Source organism: Coffea arabica, chromosome 7c (genome assembly GCF_036785885.1).
Source record: "Coffea arabica cultivar ET-39 chromosome 7c, Coffea Arabica ET-39 HiFi, whole genome shotgun sequence".
Taxonomy (NCBI): Eukaryota; Viridiplantae; Streptophyta; class Magnoliopsida; order Gentianales; family Rubiaceae; genus Coffea; species Coffea arabica.
In genome coordinates, this window is record NC_092322.1 from 22,688,690 (window position 1) to 22,706,256 (window position 17,567).

General features: G+C 37.4%; 4 protein-coding genes across 4 annotated transcripts; all 4 read right to left on the reverse strand.

Annotated features, from left to right (window-relative positions):
- Positions 1-1,687: 1,687 nt before the first annotated feature.
- Positions 1,688-2,257, reverse strand: LOC113699770 (putative late blight resistance protein homolog R1A-3). The gene is made up of 2 exons (XM_027220117.1): positions 1,897-2,257; positions 1,688-1,785 (listed from the first exon to the last, which is right to left on the reverse strand). Exons 1-2 carry the CDS (start codon positions 2,255-2,257, stop codon positions 1,688-1,690), a joined length of 459 nt encoding a protein of 152 aa, XP_027075918.1.
- Positions 2,258-2,594: 337 nt separating this feature from the next.
- LOC140010614 (uncharacterized) lies at positions 2,595-3,896 on the reverse strand. The gene has a single exon (XM_072057918.1). The coding sequence runs from the start codon at positions 3,894-3,896 to the stop codon at positions 2,595-2,597; it is 1,302 nt and encodes a 433-aa protein (XP_071914019.1).
- Positions 3,897-11,069: 7,173 nt separating this feature from the next.
- LOC140010615 (uncharacterized) lies at positions 11,070-11,939 on the reverse strand. Its single transcript, XM_072057919.1, has one exon. It carries the CDS (start codon positions 11,937-11,939, stop codon positions 11,070-11,072), a length of 870 nt encoding a protein of 289 aa, XP_071914020.1.
- A 1,896-nt stretch (positions 11,940-13,835) lies between these two features.
- LOC140010616 (uncharacterized) lies at positions 13,836-14,363 on the reverse strand. Its single transcript, XM_072057920.1, has one exon. It carries the CDS (start codon positions 14,361-14,363, stop codon positions 13,836-13,838), a length of 528 nt encoding a protein of 175 aa, XP_071914021.1.
- Between the last annotated feature and the right edge of the window lie 3,204 nt (positions 14,364-17,567).

Consider the following 17,567-nt stretch of genomic DNA (forward strand, 5'->3'; position numbering starts at 1 on the left):
AGGGAAAAGCAAGTGTTGGGTCATTCAGTTATTTGATTGGGATGAAAAGTGTACCAGTCGGATGTAAGGATCACACGAATCTGTAGCCATCTTAAAGAAAATTTCAGAAATTGCGATGATTGATAATAAACATTATGAAATATTGAAGGAAATAAGAACATCAGAATATTACAGAAACATGTTTGATAGACAATGTTGAATTCATAAATGCATGACCTATAGAATCAAAGAATTGAAAAGCTCCAGAAATTGAACTGAGAAACATGAAAAGTTGTACTAGCATTGAACTGATTGAACATATACGAATAGAACAATGGTAGTATATCTAACCTAATAAGTGGAACCCACTTTGCTTTTGAGTCCCTGCCCACTCAAGAACATACATTAACAGCACCCATTACAAAATGTGATGAGAGGAAATCGGCTCTCTTTCTGAGTTTGCACTAAGAAGAAAACATGAACTGTCATCAATTTTCTGGTTCAATAATAATGATCTTTAGATCCTCATTTCCCATATCTATCTGCTCTTGCTGTATTTGCATCATAGAATTTAAGGCAGACTCATGACACCATCTCACCTCAATCATATCAAGAGTGAGAATTTCCCCTCAACAAGAAGGTACCTTTTCCAGCCAACCACAATCATACAAAACCAATTTCTCAAGACAGCAAAAATTATCAGAAGAGGGTCCCACCAGCGAATGTCCAACTCTGACAATTCCAAGAATCGGAGGTTACCAAACTCCCCTTCTTCCATTTCCCACTTTTCCCCCACAAAGGAATCATCGCATAATTTGAGCACTTCAAGGTTGGGTAGCTTTCCAATTACTGAAATTTTACTTCATGGCTGACGATTACCTGAGAGGGTCAACTTTCTCAAATTCAATGGGAATTCAAACTCAGATCCGGTAAAATTCCTCATTCTTAGTGATTCTAATTGACTCAAGTAGTCCAGCACGAGTAACCCATCCCCATTGTGATTTCCTATAAATGCTCTCTCTTCATCTCCCACACATGTTAGCCTCTGGATGCTCGGTAACTTTGAGAGTATCTTTTGCAAGCTTTGACTTTGAGAAGAGACATCCATTGCAAGGGATAAAGTTTCCAAGTGTTCTAAATCTGGGAAGCCTTCAAGATTGTCCATGGAAAATTTGAAACCACATTCGTTATTTGGAGAAACGACAAGATGCTTTAATGTTTTAATGTTCCAGATAGTGTTCGGTAACAAAAAATTACGAAAGTTTCCTCCTACCACAAAAGTTTCTAACCTTGAGAGGTCGGCTATTGCAGATGGGATTTCCTGACTGCGCAAGTTAATACTCAAGTACCTCAAGTGAACAAGGAATAAAACTTTCCTTGGAAAAAATGGACAAGCAATCTCTCCAAAATCCAACTCTCTAAGAAGTTTAGATAACACAAATTTGAGTGAGCTTCCGTCTAGCTTCTGTACATAATTACGATCAAAGAAGAGCAAACAACGTAAATTGGGAAAAAATAGCCTTGACTTTATACGTCTCCAACTGGTGGTAGGGAAAATGGACAGCCGGTGGGAGTTACAGGGTCCAGTAAAAGCATGAAGGTCATCCCCATGTAAAATCTGTAGAAAATTTTCTTCTTTTGCTTTCGCCACACAAAACTCATGTACCAAATCATGAATTCGGCAAACTTTGATCCCACCTAAAGATCTTCATTGTGTAGGCATAACTAAACTTCTCCCAATCAGATCCATCAAATAGCCATCTACCACATCCTCTAAACTCTTTCCTGCAATCTTTTGCACGAATCCTTCAGAGATCCAAAGCCGTAACAACTTTCAGACAGGAATGTCTTGGTCTTCTTGAAATGCACCCAAGTAAAGAAGACATGGTTTCAAATAATCGGGTAAATAATTATAACTATGCTCAAGCGTCTCCATGCAGTGTTCATTGTCCATAAAAATGGTGGAACTTAGACATCTTGTGACTTCTTCCCAGTAATCTTGCTGTATAGTAGCAAGAATTCCAGCAACAAGGACAACTGCAAGAGGTAGGCCCTTACAGTATTTTGCTACGTGCTGTACAACTTCACTTAAAGTTGGAGGACAATTTTCTTTGGCAAATAGCTTCTTTTGCAGCAATTTCAAACTCTCTTCATCAGTAAGTGGGCGAAGATGGTGAGGCTTGCAATCAGGTTTAATTTGCAAAGACAAATTCTGAAATCTGCTGGTTAAGAGTACCCTGCTTCCATTGTAATCATTTGGCAATGAGTGTTTCAACATATTCGAACCGTTAATGTCCCAAACATCATCCAAAACAATGACATACCTCTTCCCTTTCAATTGCTGGTATAGCCTTGTAGCCAATCATCTTCATTCATCTTATGATATGGTCACTACTTCTAGAATCAATAACACACAAAATCTGTAGCAACAAATTGTGCTTGCTATATGCTTGAGAAATAGTACACCAAGCACGAATGTGGAAGTGGAACTTTATTGAACGATCACTGTAAACTTTACTGGCTAATGTGGTCTTACCAAGCCCAGGCATACCCACAATAGCAACAACATCTAACTGGCTTGATCCTCTCATAAGTCTATCAATTATACTTTCCACCTAATCATTGAGACCTACTAGAACTTCATTAAATATTGGAGCAACAATTTGTGATGGCATGTGAATGGTAGTCTTGGTAACTCCCAAGGTTTCACCATCATATCTTATGCTGTCATAGATCTCTTCAGCCTCAATTTTCATAAGCTTGATATCTCTAGCAAAAGCATTCAAACAATGTTCATGTTTATCACCAAGCAGTGTAGAGTCAATTTTTAACTCTACACTGTATGCAACCTTCATGACCTGACTCCAAAGAGTTTGGAGTTTTTCATTTCGGTTGCACTGCTCCACAATATTTCCTAAGAAAGATCTTAAGAATACAAGGTCTTTTAGGATTGTGCATATTTGATTGTTTGGGAAAACAATTGAATCAACTGTAGAACTTGCTAGTTCCTTGAGAGCTTCTAGAAGAAAATCAAGCAAGGCAAGCTCATTAGTCTTAGGGAAACTAAGTAATGATGATGGTAGTGGATAAATATGTCCAACTTCTGCTGTGATCAACTTGAGCACTTCGAGTAAATGAGAAAGCGCCAAATCTATTTCCTTGGACAAGCCTTCTTTCATTTCATTCACAGAAAGGGAGAAAATCACAATTCCTATGTCAGAGACCATAACTCCAATGAGATCCTTCATCTTATCGTTTAGCTCATCGAACTTCTCTTGCTGCCGACTAAGAAGGGTAATAAGGAACTTTACACTTTCACGGAGTTTTAGCATTTGATCCTTCACTAAAACTATGAAACTAGTATAATATACTAATAGCTCCATAAGACTATGCAGGAGATAGTCAATAAATTCAACCACTAGATGCTTATTCTCCTCCATAGCAAAAGTGTAGGATGATCTTGATAACTGGGAAGCTGTCAAAACATGCTTATAAGTTTCTTGGACATGGGGATCAGCGGGATCAATCATCTGCTGTATCACTTGAGAAATTTCAGTGTTTATCTCATTGGACACTTGCTCATCATCTCTTTGAAACAAAGATCTACAAATCAAGCTTGCAGCATTGACAGCCACAACTTCAACGTGAACCAGCAGATCTTTTAATTGCATACCCTCAACACCTTGTAGTGTCACAAAGCCAATGAAACTCTTCAAGTGCATTAGCTTGTCTTGAAGGGTTCGCATTACAATTTTCAGATCTTCATCAAATATATAATACGTGCCATAAAGATGCCTCAGATTCTCTAAAATGGAATCAATGAAATCTACAAGAAATAGTAAATCTCCCAATGAGTAGTAGAGCAACAAACTATTGATGTTAAATTCCTTGATATCTAAATCAAAAAACAATGACATATTATCCTCGAATCTGGCGAGCTCAGGTCTGATATGACTATGATCTGATGCATCGGACTGAATATATCTAAAAAAAGCAGAGTCAAGTCCATGTGTTATCCCCCTAACCAGATCTTCAATCCTGAATGAAATACTACTAAGTCTCAAACTATTAGATTTATCATCACCATTTTCCTCCTTATCATATTCCAAACACGTAAATAGATTGCTCCTCCTCGTCTTACACTTTCTAATGTAGCTAGATTGTGCAAAAAGGAAAGAAAACGTGAAGATGAATTAAGGGAAGGCGTGGCAGTGGCTGGGAGATGTCAAAAGAAGACATGATCCGAGGAAAATCAACAACTAGCAATACACAGAAGAGGGAAAGCGTGAAGTCAGGAAAGGGGAAGGCGCAGCAGGAGAGTGAAGGCGCGACCAAGGGATCACGCCTTTGCTGGGTTCATGATGTTCTTGCCGAAGCTGGGACCAGTTGAGCTTGAAGATTCTCCTTACACGTGTCAATCACTCATTAGCTAGTGGAAGGAGTTTGTTAGAGTAGCTTTCTATAAATGATACGATCATGTAATTGTTAGGCATTATGGTTAAGATTTTGCGATTTTAATTAGAGAGGGAATATCCCCTCTGTTTATCTTTTTCCTCAAGTTTCCTGCACTCTTTTCTCCTTCTTCTCTTTTCCCGCCAATTCTCTTTCTGTATCCAATTTTGAAGTTCATGAATGAAATTGGAAATGTTTGATTGAATCTAGTCAAGTTTGAGTGTTAATTAAATTCCTGCTAATTTCAACTTTCCATTCCAGCAACATTTCTGGTTCTGAACCACAACAGTCTTTCCAAATCTTTTTCAAAAAAAAAAAAGTCTTTCCAAATAAACATCCTGAGCTGATTTGCTAAACTAAAAGAGGACATTTTGCATGATCCATGGCTTCCATTACACAATTTTCTTCAATTAAAATCAGTGATTTTTTTAACATACAGTATAGATGAACAGAAAGTTCATTGAATTAGAATACATCTATCCATCTATATCTGTACTATATAAGGGCAAGTTTGCAATACTGAATTGGTGCGTTAGATTTCATATTCCGAAAATACACTCGCTATAAATTTTAATATCTTTGTTTTGCTTCCAAATATGAATATCCTTTCTTAGATTGTTAAGGCTATTTATGAAACACCAACAATGAGTTTTCAGCTTAGAAATATAAGTTCTATTGAAGTAGATTTTCTTAATTTTCTTGAGGAGTAGTGTAGAAAGAAAATGTTCGGAAAGAAGTTTTAGAGATTACATTGGCAGTCAATTAATTGCATAAACAAATATGGAGATCTCCTAAAATTTCTCAAGCAATAGTATGGAAAGAAAATGTTTGGAAAGAATTTTTACAAATTTCTTTAAGCAGACAACTAATTGCATAAACAAATATGGAGATTTCCTTAATTTTCTTGAGCAATAATGTGAAAATAAATTATTTGGAGAAAAGTTTTAGAAACTTCTTTGGCAATATACATTTGGAAACTAAACACGAATAGCATATCAATTTCTTATGCTTGTTATGATTGTAGGGAAACTTTCCTGGAAGCACTTTTCGAAACTAAAGAAGAATATCAATTAACTTTTAGGAATAAAGTAATAAGTTGAAGAAAATATTTAAGGAAAGTGTTTAAAATCAAACATTAAATAAAATACAAAACATACATATATATTATTGCAAATGAATTTTAGAAATCAAGTGAAGTTATATTTAGAAGAAAATTTCTACGTATGATAAATCAACGTGAGATTTGAAATCAACTAATTGAAGGGATTACACCAAGGGATATGGTTCTTCGAGTCTCGTACTGGCAAGGCATAATTACAAAAATTGAGCTTCTATTGTCAGCCTTTAGGAAGAGCTCAATTCGGTAATTAAAAGTACCTGTCGTTGATGAGCACCAGCAATCGCCTCAACTCTTTTTGAAGAAATTGACTGCAGGAGCTCCAGCAACCGGCACCACCTTCACCACCTCCCTGACAATCGTCTCCTACTCCACTCCAATAGTTAAAACTCAGTAAATTTATTTTAAAAAATGCAATCTTTTTGTAGGATTTCTTTGAAAAGTATACTACCATACAAGCAGATTTGTGAGAGTCACTGCATGTCTGCAACGAGATAGTTCATAGTAGCAGGGCTTCACTTTCTTGCCCACTAAAAAAGGGTTTTGTGAAGAATATATATATATATATATATATATATATTTTGTCGAAACGATAGGAAATTTCATTATCATAAAAACAAGTTACATGTACAAGCAACGGCTCAAGGGAACTGTACAAAAAGTGTTCAAAGAACACTGAGGAAAGTTCATTCCTCATCCACAATTACGCTTAAAGCGTCTGCACTCAGTTTTCTACTATCTAACATATTTTCTTCCTTTTCCAACCTAAAAGAGCACATGCAAAACAGTCTTTTCAGATTCAGAATATCCTCCAGCAATGTAGCCATCTTGCTATTTGATGGTTGTTGCTATGTTAGTTTTTTTCCATAACTCTTTGTTACAAAAGTTGAGTCATACCTTTCTCTACTATTGGTGCACAGCTTTACACAGAGCCAGTTTTAAAGCCAATGCTTCATCCAAAATTTTGCTCCCCAAGCTTCTCTCTTTCAGTACCCAGTCTGCAATTTTAGTGTTTGCTATTGTTCTTACTGTGACTCCTATTCCAAGGCCATTCTGTTCTTGCTCCTTTGCTGTTGTCACTGCTAAAATTATAGCCCCTTTATTTCCAGTGCTCTGGCTTTGTTGTTCATTTACAGGGACTATTTTTTCTGTACTCTTCCTATCTCCCTGTTGAAGCTCTATACCTTGTTCCAGCCATTCTTTATGCGCACGGTCTACTATTCTCATTGGTGTTGATCTATCTGAGCTCTCAAATTCCTTCTTATTCCTATCTTTCCATACCTGCCACAGTATATTTGCTGTCAGTCCAATACGATCCCTCCCTTCTGGTCTACTCATTGCTTCTGAAATTCGCAGCCACCATCTCTTGAAATGTCCCTTCTGGTCTGTTGCTCCATCCCATTGAATGGGAGCTGATTTCCAGATATCCATAGCATGGGAACAGTTGAGCAGCAGACGTTCTATGGTTTCCTGTGCCTCACCACAAGTTGAGCATATAGGATCACCTATTCCTGTTCGTCTCCACACTGCCTCCCTGACTGGAAAGGCTCCTTGAATACACTTCCAAATGAAGTGTTTGATTTTATGCTTAACATTAAGCCTCCACAGTGTATTCCACATCTGAGTCATTTGTTGGCTTTCCTCTGAAATGCTTGATCCAGCTCCCTCCAATTTGCACCTCCTTTTGCTTCTACCCTTCTCCATCAGCATTTTATATCCTGAGTCAACTCTATACTCCCCTCCCACTTTTGGTTTCCAGTAGAAGCTATCTTCCCTCCCAGATAGGCTTAGGGGGATACGTAGGATCTTCTCAGCATCTTCTTTGTTGAAGTTGCTGAATATGATATTCTTGTTCCATCTCTGCTGGCATATTAGCTCATCCACCATTTCCAGCTCATAGTTACTTGTTCTGCACAAAGCTGGCTTCCACGTGAGTGTCTCTGGTATCCATTTGTGGTCCCAGATTCTCGTGCTTCATCTCTGGTTCTGCACAAAGCTGGCTTCCACGTGAGTGTCTCTGGTATCCAATTCTCCTGATCAAGCCTTCATCTAGTAAACCTCTTACAAGATGCCTAGTTGGCTGGAGAGTATTAGATACACTGCATTTTGGAGGAGTATAAACACCTAGTGATGAGAGCAAGTGTTCCATCAAAATGGCAAATAGGGGAGATATGGCAAAAATTTTTAGGATTCTAAAGGATTGTGGCATGGAGCACGTCGTGTTCTTAGGGATGTGTGTAGTTCTTAATATGGACATGCATGGATTCATTGAAGAACTCTATTTGCTATTTATAGTAGCTGAGAATCTAAAGGAAACCTTGATGGAGGCCAGAGAGAATGAATATGAGCCTCGGTGGGAAGCAATTGAATCTACTATCGACATGCGTATGTGCATTCAGTGGAAGAAGTGGGCTCGATAAGTATTCTATACGATGAGCCCGTAGTTTAGGAGATAAATGTAATGTACTTATATGTATATAGAAATTCAATGTAATAATGCCACATGTATTCAATATCCAATATTTGAATAAAATATTAATGCATTTTTCTTGGAACAGAATGTGTTAAAATTCAAAAGAAACACTTTTACAGTGGGTAATGAATTACATGCTAGTTCAATAGTAATTGGACTGATAATGCCATAGCTATTGAGTTGTTTCATAATAAGTATGCGAACCTTGCTGTTGATCGTGGTAGGATGTATGTCCTTCAATTTTCAGGAAGTCTGGATCCCCAACTTTGCCCGCATGATGTTCAGTCCGCATTTCCTTAGAAGGTTATAATTTGCACATATTGACACCAACCAAGTGGTTGGTGCATTTTGATACGCGGTGAAATGGGAGAATAGGTGTACCTGCAGTGAATTCAAATTTCAAATTTAAATTTCATTTCTTACTCCTCGAAGTAATATCTAAGAGTTCATTTCATTTCATTTTACACCTTTGAAGCATACACAACTCTCATTTTGGTCCTTTGAATTAAAGTTTAGGATTTTTTGTTCTCTAAAGTTTTAAACTCGTCCTACTGTCATACAATCATTCAGGAATATGTGAAACAAATAAAATGACAGTCACTCTCTGTCAAGAGAATATTCTAGTCCCATTAATTTTAAGGTAATCGAGGGCCACTCTTCGTTAATAAAATATTCTAGTTTTAGCTATAAGGTAACCCAGGGTACTAATTCTTTTGTTAGTTTTTGTGCATTTTGTTAACTATTGGACAAAACTTAGATGACTTTAAGACTTGAGGGGGAAAAGTGTTCCAAACTAAAGTTCAAAGACCAAAGTGAGAATTGAGTATATCTCAAGCTTGCAAAATAGAATTAACCCATCAGCATAAATAGACAAGATGCCGTGAAGTCATCACAATGCACTTAAGAGGGAATACCTACACATTAAATAATTTAGAAGTCGATATACAGCATAAGAACATATTTTAAATCGTGGCACCTAAAACATTAATTCTTATGTGATTTTCTAAGTTTTCGTTTAAAATATTGTTCATTAGCTAGAACCACTGACTTCAATTTGCAGACTTTGAACTATTGGCAGATTAAATAAGTCTAGAAAACTAGAAGTTTTTATGTTATTGTATAGTAGTGGTATTTCAGTGAAATTTAAGTTTTTAGTAGTTTATTAGAGTCAAAATATGGTAGTTTTACTGCTTAAAAATTGGTATATTAGGTAGTTTATTGTGGTTATCAAAACTTGTTTCCTAAATCAACTAGTCTAAAAATAAAAGTCTTATTATTATTGTTGTTAGTTGAGAAGAGTAAAGAGTAAAGTTTGATAGGCTTTTCTTATGGTGTTATTAATATATTCCTCTTCTTCCACATAACATATTTTTATGTATGTAAATTATCTCCCCTTATATATTAGTTTTATAAAATTTATCTCTTCTAACTTTTTTGGCAGATTTTTTTTTGGGTTTTACATATGGTATCAGAGCTTTAGGTTAAAAAAATTGATCATAGGGTACCTGTGAATATTGAAGAATTGATCTGACTACAAATTAGTCCTAGACTTTTCCACTGTCATAGAGTTGGGACACAAGATTTGCCTGGAAGAAGTTATTTGATCAAGTTAGACCACAAGTTAAGTCATGAAATATCCAGTCGGTGAAGATTAGACCATAAAATTGGTCTAAAAATTATTGTAAAGACAAAGATCAGAGAAGAAGCCTATATGTTAAGTTGTAATTATTAAAATTACAAAGTGAATTGTCCATAAATTGACATCAAATTGTGCGATGAAAACAATCTTTCTAGGTGCATGGATTATTGCATTGAGAAAAATGTTTGAAGATGAAGAACTAGTACAAAGTGATATTAGAATTTGCAAGGAGATTGTTAATCGTGATTGTGTTTGAATTGATCTGAGAAAGTTTGATTTAAGGGAGGTAATGCTGGTATATTAAATCAAAACTGAAAATATAGAAGTTTCTATGTTATTGTTTAGTAGCAGTATTTTAGTAAAATTTGTAATTGTTTAATGGCAGTATTTTAGTAAAATCAAGTTTTTAGTAGTTTATTGGAGTCAAATTATGGCAGTTTTATTATTTAGGAATTGCTATTATTAGGTAATTTAGGCTTGTTCTTACGGTGTTATTGATATTATATTATTGATTTATTCCTTTTCTCTCATACATATATTAGTACACTAACTAATCTGAATTTGAAATTCAAATTTTAATGGTTTTATGAAATTTATCTTCTATAGTTTATTTTTGGAATTTTTTGGGTTCTAATTATTCATGACTTACATTCTCACAAATTTTTATGCCCTAATTATTTTTGGTTTAACTCTAGGACCGAAATAGTCCGCATTACAAATAAATCCAATATTTATTTTATCATTTTTTTTCTATCAAAGAGGATCGGCAGTAGTTCCATACTTATCCCGTTGGTTACTGGAATTTTTTGGGTTGTAATCATTCTCATAAATTTTTGCGTCCTAATTATTTTTGGCCTAACTCTAGGAGCGAAATAGTCTGCATTACAAATAAATCCAATTTTTCTTTTATCTTTTTTTTTTCAATTAAAGGGGATCGGCAATAGTTTCATGCTTATCCCTTTGACCACTCTAGATTGTAATCTCTCGAGTCTTTTTTTGATTTCCGAAACGTTAGAAATTTTATATCACAACAAACTATACACTGTTGGAGCAAGGGCTCCTATTTTACATCAGTGTAGTTAGCACTCTGGGGTGGAGTAATTCCACTCCATGTCACAAAAGTTTAAAAGAGCAATTTTGCTCAAACTATAGCATAGGCTATCAACGTCCTCATTTAACCTATCAAAAAAACACATTCGAAACCATGAGGTCATTTTTTGTATGTCCTCTATTATAGTGGCTGACTCCAAACTCCTGGCTTTTCTAGCTCGTATTTGGTCTAGCAGCTTCCTATCCTCAATTCGTATCTTGATGTCTTGCCATCCCTTTGTTGCTGCTTTGATCATACAGAGCCTCACAGCCTCTGTAGTGTCCTGAGCTTTGTTCCCTGCTTGCCTTTCCTTTAGCGACTAGGCTGCAATTCCTTGGCGTGCGTCATTCACAGCTGTGATGCCTATACCAAAGGATTTGTTTCCATTCTGGTGTTGGGTCGCCAGCTTTAGTGTTACCACTTCAGAGTCAGTTTGCTCTCTTTGATTGTTCTCTTCTTGCCTTATTGTTTCTGTTGTGCTTCTTCTTGGTCTTTGCTGGATTGCTTCCTGGTATTCTTTCCATTCTTTAGCAGCTTTTTCACTCACTTTAAGGGGATGTTGTTGTATTGAGTTGAACATTCTGGCATTTCTCGAATTCCAAATTCGCCATAGCACGTTGACAGTTAGCGCTATGTGATCATCACCTTCTTTCTTGGTTCTTGCATGCGTCATCATAGAGGTCCACCATTGTTTGAAACAGCCTGTTTGATCTTCCAGTCCATCCCAGTTAACTAATGCAAATTTCCATATTCCTTTTGCTGTCTTGCATTGCAGCAGCGTGTGCTCAATTGATTCCTCCTTTTCTCCACATCCACAGCATATCGAGTCTCCTCTTTGTCTCCTATGGAAGATTTGAGCCTTTGTTGGTATCCCGTTATTGATGCATTTCCACACAAAAAATTTCAACTCATATTTGATAGGTAACTTCCAAAGTGCCTTCCATAATTTCCTGTCTGTTTGTTGATAGCTACATCCTTCTCTTTTGTTACTTTCTTCCCTTCGTTTCCTCTTCTCTTGCTGCAGATGTTTGTAGCCAGATGCTACAGTGTATTGACCTGTTTTGCAGTGTTTCCATACCAAGCTATCTCCTCTTTCCGCCAGGCTTATTGGGATGTTGAGGATGTGTTCTGCATCTTCTCTATTAAAAACTTTAAAGATTAACACTCTATTCCATCTATGCTGGACCATGAGTTGGGAGACCTTTTGCAAGCTGCATCTCTCTAGTTTCTGAGTTTTAATCCTTCCTCCACTATCGTTGTTGATCCAGTTGTCTTCCTAAATGTTGGTCCCCCTTCCATTTCCTATCCTTTTTTTGCACCATTCTCTAATTACCTCTCTGGCACTCATTAGACTTTGCCAAATCCAAGATGCGTTTTTGGGGATCTTGCTCTCAAGCATTGGATCTTCTTGGAAATATTTACTTTTCAAAAACTTGCTTACCAGAAGATTGGGTTGGGTCATTATTCTCCATACTTGTTTTGCAAGTAAGGCTTTGTTGAATAGCTGAATATTTTTGAAGCCCATTCCTCCTTCTTCTTTAATTCTGGTGCATCTCTCCCAAGCAATCCAATGCTTCTTATCTTTTTTCTTGTTTTATCCCCACCAGCATTTAGCCATCAGTGAACAAATTTCCTTGCATAGCTTTTGGGTAAGCTTGTAGCAGGACATGGCGTATGTTGGCATAGCCATTGTTATTGACTTCAATAGAGTTTCCTTGCCTGCTTGGCTGAGTAGCTTTGTCTTCCAATGCTCCATCTTTTTCCTTATGTTGTCCCTTATAAACTCAAAAATCTGTTCTTTTGATCGTGTAATTATCATTGGTAGCCCTAGATACTTCCCTTGATGTATAGCCCGGATTCCTCGTAGTTCTTCCCTTATTGCTTCCTTCACCCTCTGATCAATGTTCTTACTGAAGAATACTGAGGGTTTCTCTAAATTGATTAGTTGACCTGATGCTGCTTCATATTTGTTTAAAATTGCCTTCAATTCTTTTGCTTCTTTTTGATCAGCTTTGCTCAGTATCAACGAATCATCTGCAAAAAAGAGATGGGTTAGTGCAGGACCATTCCAGCTGATCTTCATTCCTTCAATCTTCTTGCTGGTTTCTGCTTTTCTGAGTAGGCTGGAGAACCCTTCTGAACATATTAGGAATAGGTATGGTGAAAGGGGGTCGCCTTGTCTTAATCCTCTCTCTAGCTTTACAAGTTCTCTTGCTTCTCCATTCACACTGAAAAAGTAGGACACAGTAGTTATACAGTTCATTATCCACTCAATCTAGGTGTCACAAAAACCCATTTTATTCATCATAGCTTTCAAGTAATTCCATTCCAGTCTATCATAGGCTTTAGACATATCAAGTTTAACTGCCATGCATCCAATTTGCCCGTTTCTTTTATTTTTCAGATGATGAAGAAATTCATGAGCTAATATGACATTGTCCAGAATTTGTCTACCCGCAACAAAGGCAGACTGATTTTTGCTTATGCACTTATCTAACATAGGTTTGAGTCTGTTCACTAAGATTTTGGAAATGATTTTGTAAAGAACAGAGCATAAACTTATGGGTCTAAAGTGCATTAAGCTAGTAGGAACAGGAATTTTGGGAATTAAGGAGACGAGTGTGTGGTTAATGGATTTAAGCATGTAACTTGAATGAAAAAAAGCTTGAACTGCCTCTACTATATCTTTTCTAATGATGTCCTAATAAGTTTGGAAGAATAGAGGAGTCATACCATCACTTCCAGGGGCCTTATTAGGATTCATGGGAAAAACTGATGTCTTAATTTCCTCCTCGTCCACAGATTTGATTAATATCTTATTCATTTGTTCAGTGATTGTGGTTGGAATCCCTTTGAGTATCTCATGAATGCTATCCTCCCTTGTTGCAGTTGTTGAGGCAGTGAAGAGTTGCCTATAGTATTTGGCTATTTCTTGTCCAACTTCTTGTTCTGATTTTGTCCAGCTTCCATCACCTTTCTAAAGTTGGTTCATTCTGTTTGCCTTTCTCCTCCCATTCACCACTGCATGGAAATATTTGGAGTTTTTGTCCCCTTCCCTCAGCCATTGCAATCTAGCTTTTTGACTCTAGAACATTTCTTCCTCTTGATATGCCTCTGCCAATCGTTTTTTTAGATTAGCAATCTCCTCCTTTGCTGTTTTCCTGTGTTGCTCCTTTTTCCTTTCTAGTTCCTCTTTGACCTCTGCAATCTTCTTTTTTACATTGCCAATCTTGCTATTGTGCCACTTTAGGAGTCTTACCCTGCAACTTGTTATACTCTTGGTAACCTTGTACATCCTGGATCCTTCATATGTTACATTCCAAGCTTCATTGATCAGTTGATGGGCTTCCTCATGCTGTACCCACCGTTTATCAAAGTAGAACCTCCTTTTCCTTCTTCTGTTTGCAGGGCAAGTGTCCAGTAACAATATACTGTGATCAGAAGCCCAATTTTCCACATGTGTACGCTTCACATTAGCAAAAACTTCTAGCCATTCATGTGTACATAGTCCTCTGTCAAGTCTTTCTTTTATTTCTAGTTCTTCGTCCCAGCTATTCCTCCAGGTCCAGGGCAATCCTTCATATCCAATGTCCACCAGTGTATTCCTTCTCATGAGCTCTCGGAAATCAGTAAATGTCTACTCATCCCTGCTCCTTCCACCCCACTTCTCCTCTTTGCATTTTATGTCATTGAAGTCCCCTATTATTATCACCTTATCACCCCAGGCCTTTTTCCTTTCAGTAACTATGTCCTATTAATTTTTCCTCACTTGTTTTTCACAGCTGGCATATATACCAACTAACCACCAATTAATTCTTGCTTTACCATCTTCTATCAATACTTCAATGTTGAAATCTGTGTGTTGCAACTCCTTCACTTGGACTGAGTTTGTCCAGAAAAATGCCATTCCACTTGCCTTGTTAACAGCATCCACTACATAACTGTTTTCCATCCCCACCTTCTTTTGTATTTGGTGCATCACTGCCTGCTTGTTTTTAGTTTCACTCATCAAGATCATATCAGGGGAGAGGAGTGTGTTGAACTCCCTCAGCTGGGGAACTGTCAAGGGGCTCCCTACTCCTTGGCAGCTCCACACCATAACCTTCATGGATTATTGGGGGACCAGGTAAGGTTGATCCCCATCCCTTCCCCCTGCATCTCACTTTGCTCTTTGTTAATCTCCATTCTGATTTTTTTCCCTGCTTGCTCCTGTTCATAAGCTTCTTCTATTTCCTCATCAACAAGATGGAATTTCCTTTTCCCCATTGCTTATGTTTCATTTTGTTGATCTGTAATGTCCCTGAGGGGTTGTCTTTTCCTGAGTTGGCTTTTGACTCCTCTTTTTTGCTTTCCTCCTCCAGTTGACCTCTTAGTTTCTAGAGTTACCTATGTTTCTGAGTCTACCAACATTTCATCCATTTCCTTTCTTGTAACTCCTTCCTTCAGGTTATGGTCAAGCATTTTTTTTCCTATTCCATTAGAAACTGACTTCACTGTCTCACTTCCTGGTGCAGTGTTCCCTACCTGTTCCTTCAAGTTAATGTTATCAATTGCAGGAGCATTGTTTCGGTTATCCTCCTGTTCCTTTTCCATTTATTCTTTTCCTTCCGCTTGGTCCTTTACTATACATTTCTCCCTGTCCTTCACTGATTGTTCCTATATTGTAGCTAATTCCTGGTGTCTACTTCCTTCACTATTTTGCTTCACCATGTTTGCTGCCGTCCATTTTTCCATCAGATCCCTCTGTTGAAGTGATGGACTTGGGTACTTGGGAACTAGTTCTCCATTCCTGTACAGCCAGTGTTGCTTCTCATTCTCCTTCCTATGAGAACTGTTGCTTCCTTTTGTGGTGACAGCTTTCCTCCCCTGCCCTCATCCATGGACCATATTGGTTCTTACTCTGTCCTTTGCTTAATACTATATGCGTCTTGCAGGTCCTATCACTATGACCAATCTTTCCACATTTGTAGCATAAGTTAGGGCATCTCTCATATTTAAATTGCACCCACTTATATACTCCATCCACTTTCACGGCTGTTCCTCTTGGGAGAGGTTGGGTTGTGTCCATTTTTACCCACAGCTTTAGATGCTTACCTTCCTTCCCTCCCCCTTGGGGAATGATTACCTCCTTCACTTCTTCAAAAGCATTTCCTATTTTCCTGCCAACTTCCTTAGCTATCCAGTGTAGGGGAAGGTTCCAAATCTGTACCCACAAGGGGGCTAGCCTAAAGGCTTTCTCATCCTCTTCAATCCCTTTTTCCCACGATCTAAGGATAAGTATCTGGTTATCCAGTATCCAAGGCCCACCATTCAGGATTTTCTCCCTCTCATCCTCTCTTGGGATAAGGAACTGAAACAGGTTAGGTCCTAGTTCCGTTGTCCTCAAATCCTTTGGATAGCCCCATGCTGTAGTAACGAAATTCTTAACTCCTATGAAATTTGCTACTTTTTCCCCCTTAATTCTCCCAATTATGCTCTTTTGACATTCCTGCACCCCATTACCTAGATCCTCCGGGTCAATTTCAGCCACCTTCATTTCAGGCATAGATAGAGCAAATCTCTGGATTATCTCTGCCAAATCATCCTCCATGACTTGCAAACTGTATACTTGCGGGGATTCCTTTTTTAATCACTTTCAATGCACAAGATCTAACCTTTCTGATGTGAGAGTTAAACTAGGACAGCATACATTTGGAGGCAGTACAACTTTTAACTACATTCAAGGAAAAACAGAAACCTAAAAAAGAGTCTTAAGCTGTTTAGTTATAAAGTAGAAGAGAGAGAAAATAAGAGCAGACACAAAGGTGAGTGGGTTTGAAAAAAGTTGGTTCAGCATGCAACGGGTTTATAGAATGTAAGACATTAAAACTAATATGTTACCACCTACTGAGTGACTCCTTCCATTTCTGCACTTTGTCTGGCATCAAACCACAGCTTAAGGACTAGCTTTTATTGTCTTTCAAAGGTCTTCATCTCGCCGCTATGGGTCTTTGGTGATAATTTGCATCTAAGCTAACTGACACTGTTGATTGCTAACAATGTTAAATGTCTGCCTTGCATTTTGGCTTGTAGTGTTGGATGTTCTTGGAGCCATGTTTGGAAGCTGCTGGTATAATTTTGCTAAGATGTTGAAATTTCTGTGTTTGAAATTTGAAGAACAGTTGAAGATTTGAAAGTTGAAGGTTGAAGGTTGAAAGGTACAAAGTGTTCAAAAAGTTAGACGGTGTAAAGGGTGTGTAAAAGCTCCCACCTTGGAGAGAAAAGCTCACACTAGAGAAAGAAGCTCCCACTTGTCATGTCTCGACTACAAGTAAAGTGTCTTGACATGTAAATTGCACTTCATTGTCATCCAAAATTTGACTTTCTTTCAAATAAAATTTACAAAGTAACATATACGTCCTGAACCAGCTCCAAGCTTTCTTGACGTTTACCTAAGTCAAATTGTTATTCTGTGTTGAAAAATTCATTTGCTGATTAAAAAAAAAACTATAGACCTTAAGTGTGTTCAAGGTAGTTTTGGAAACTTTGCAATGTCTTGAATTCTTGATCAATGCTAATGCTGCGAATTTTTACACCCATGCATTACAAAGTCTACAGTGGGACCAACAATTAATCCATCTAAAGTCATTTAAGGATGTTATCTGTCGGGTTAATATGTAATCAACTAAGGCACTGTCAACTCTGTCGCCAACTAAATTATTCATCCTTCAATAGATGAAACCTATAGGCATCTCTAAATAAAATTTTTTATTGCAGCATCTTAAGATTATTTGATAGGGTTCTTAAGATTAATTCTCAAACAATTGTTTCGGGATAT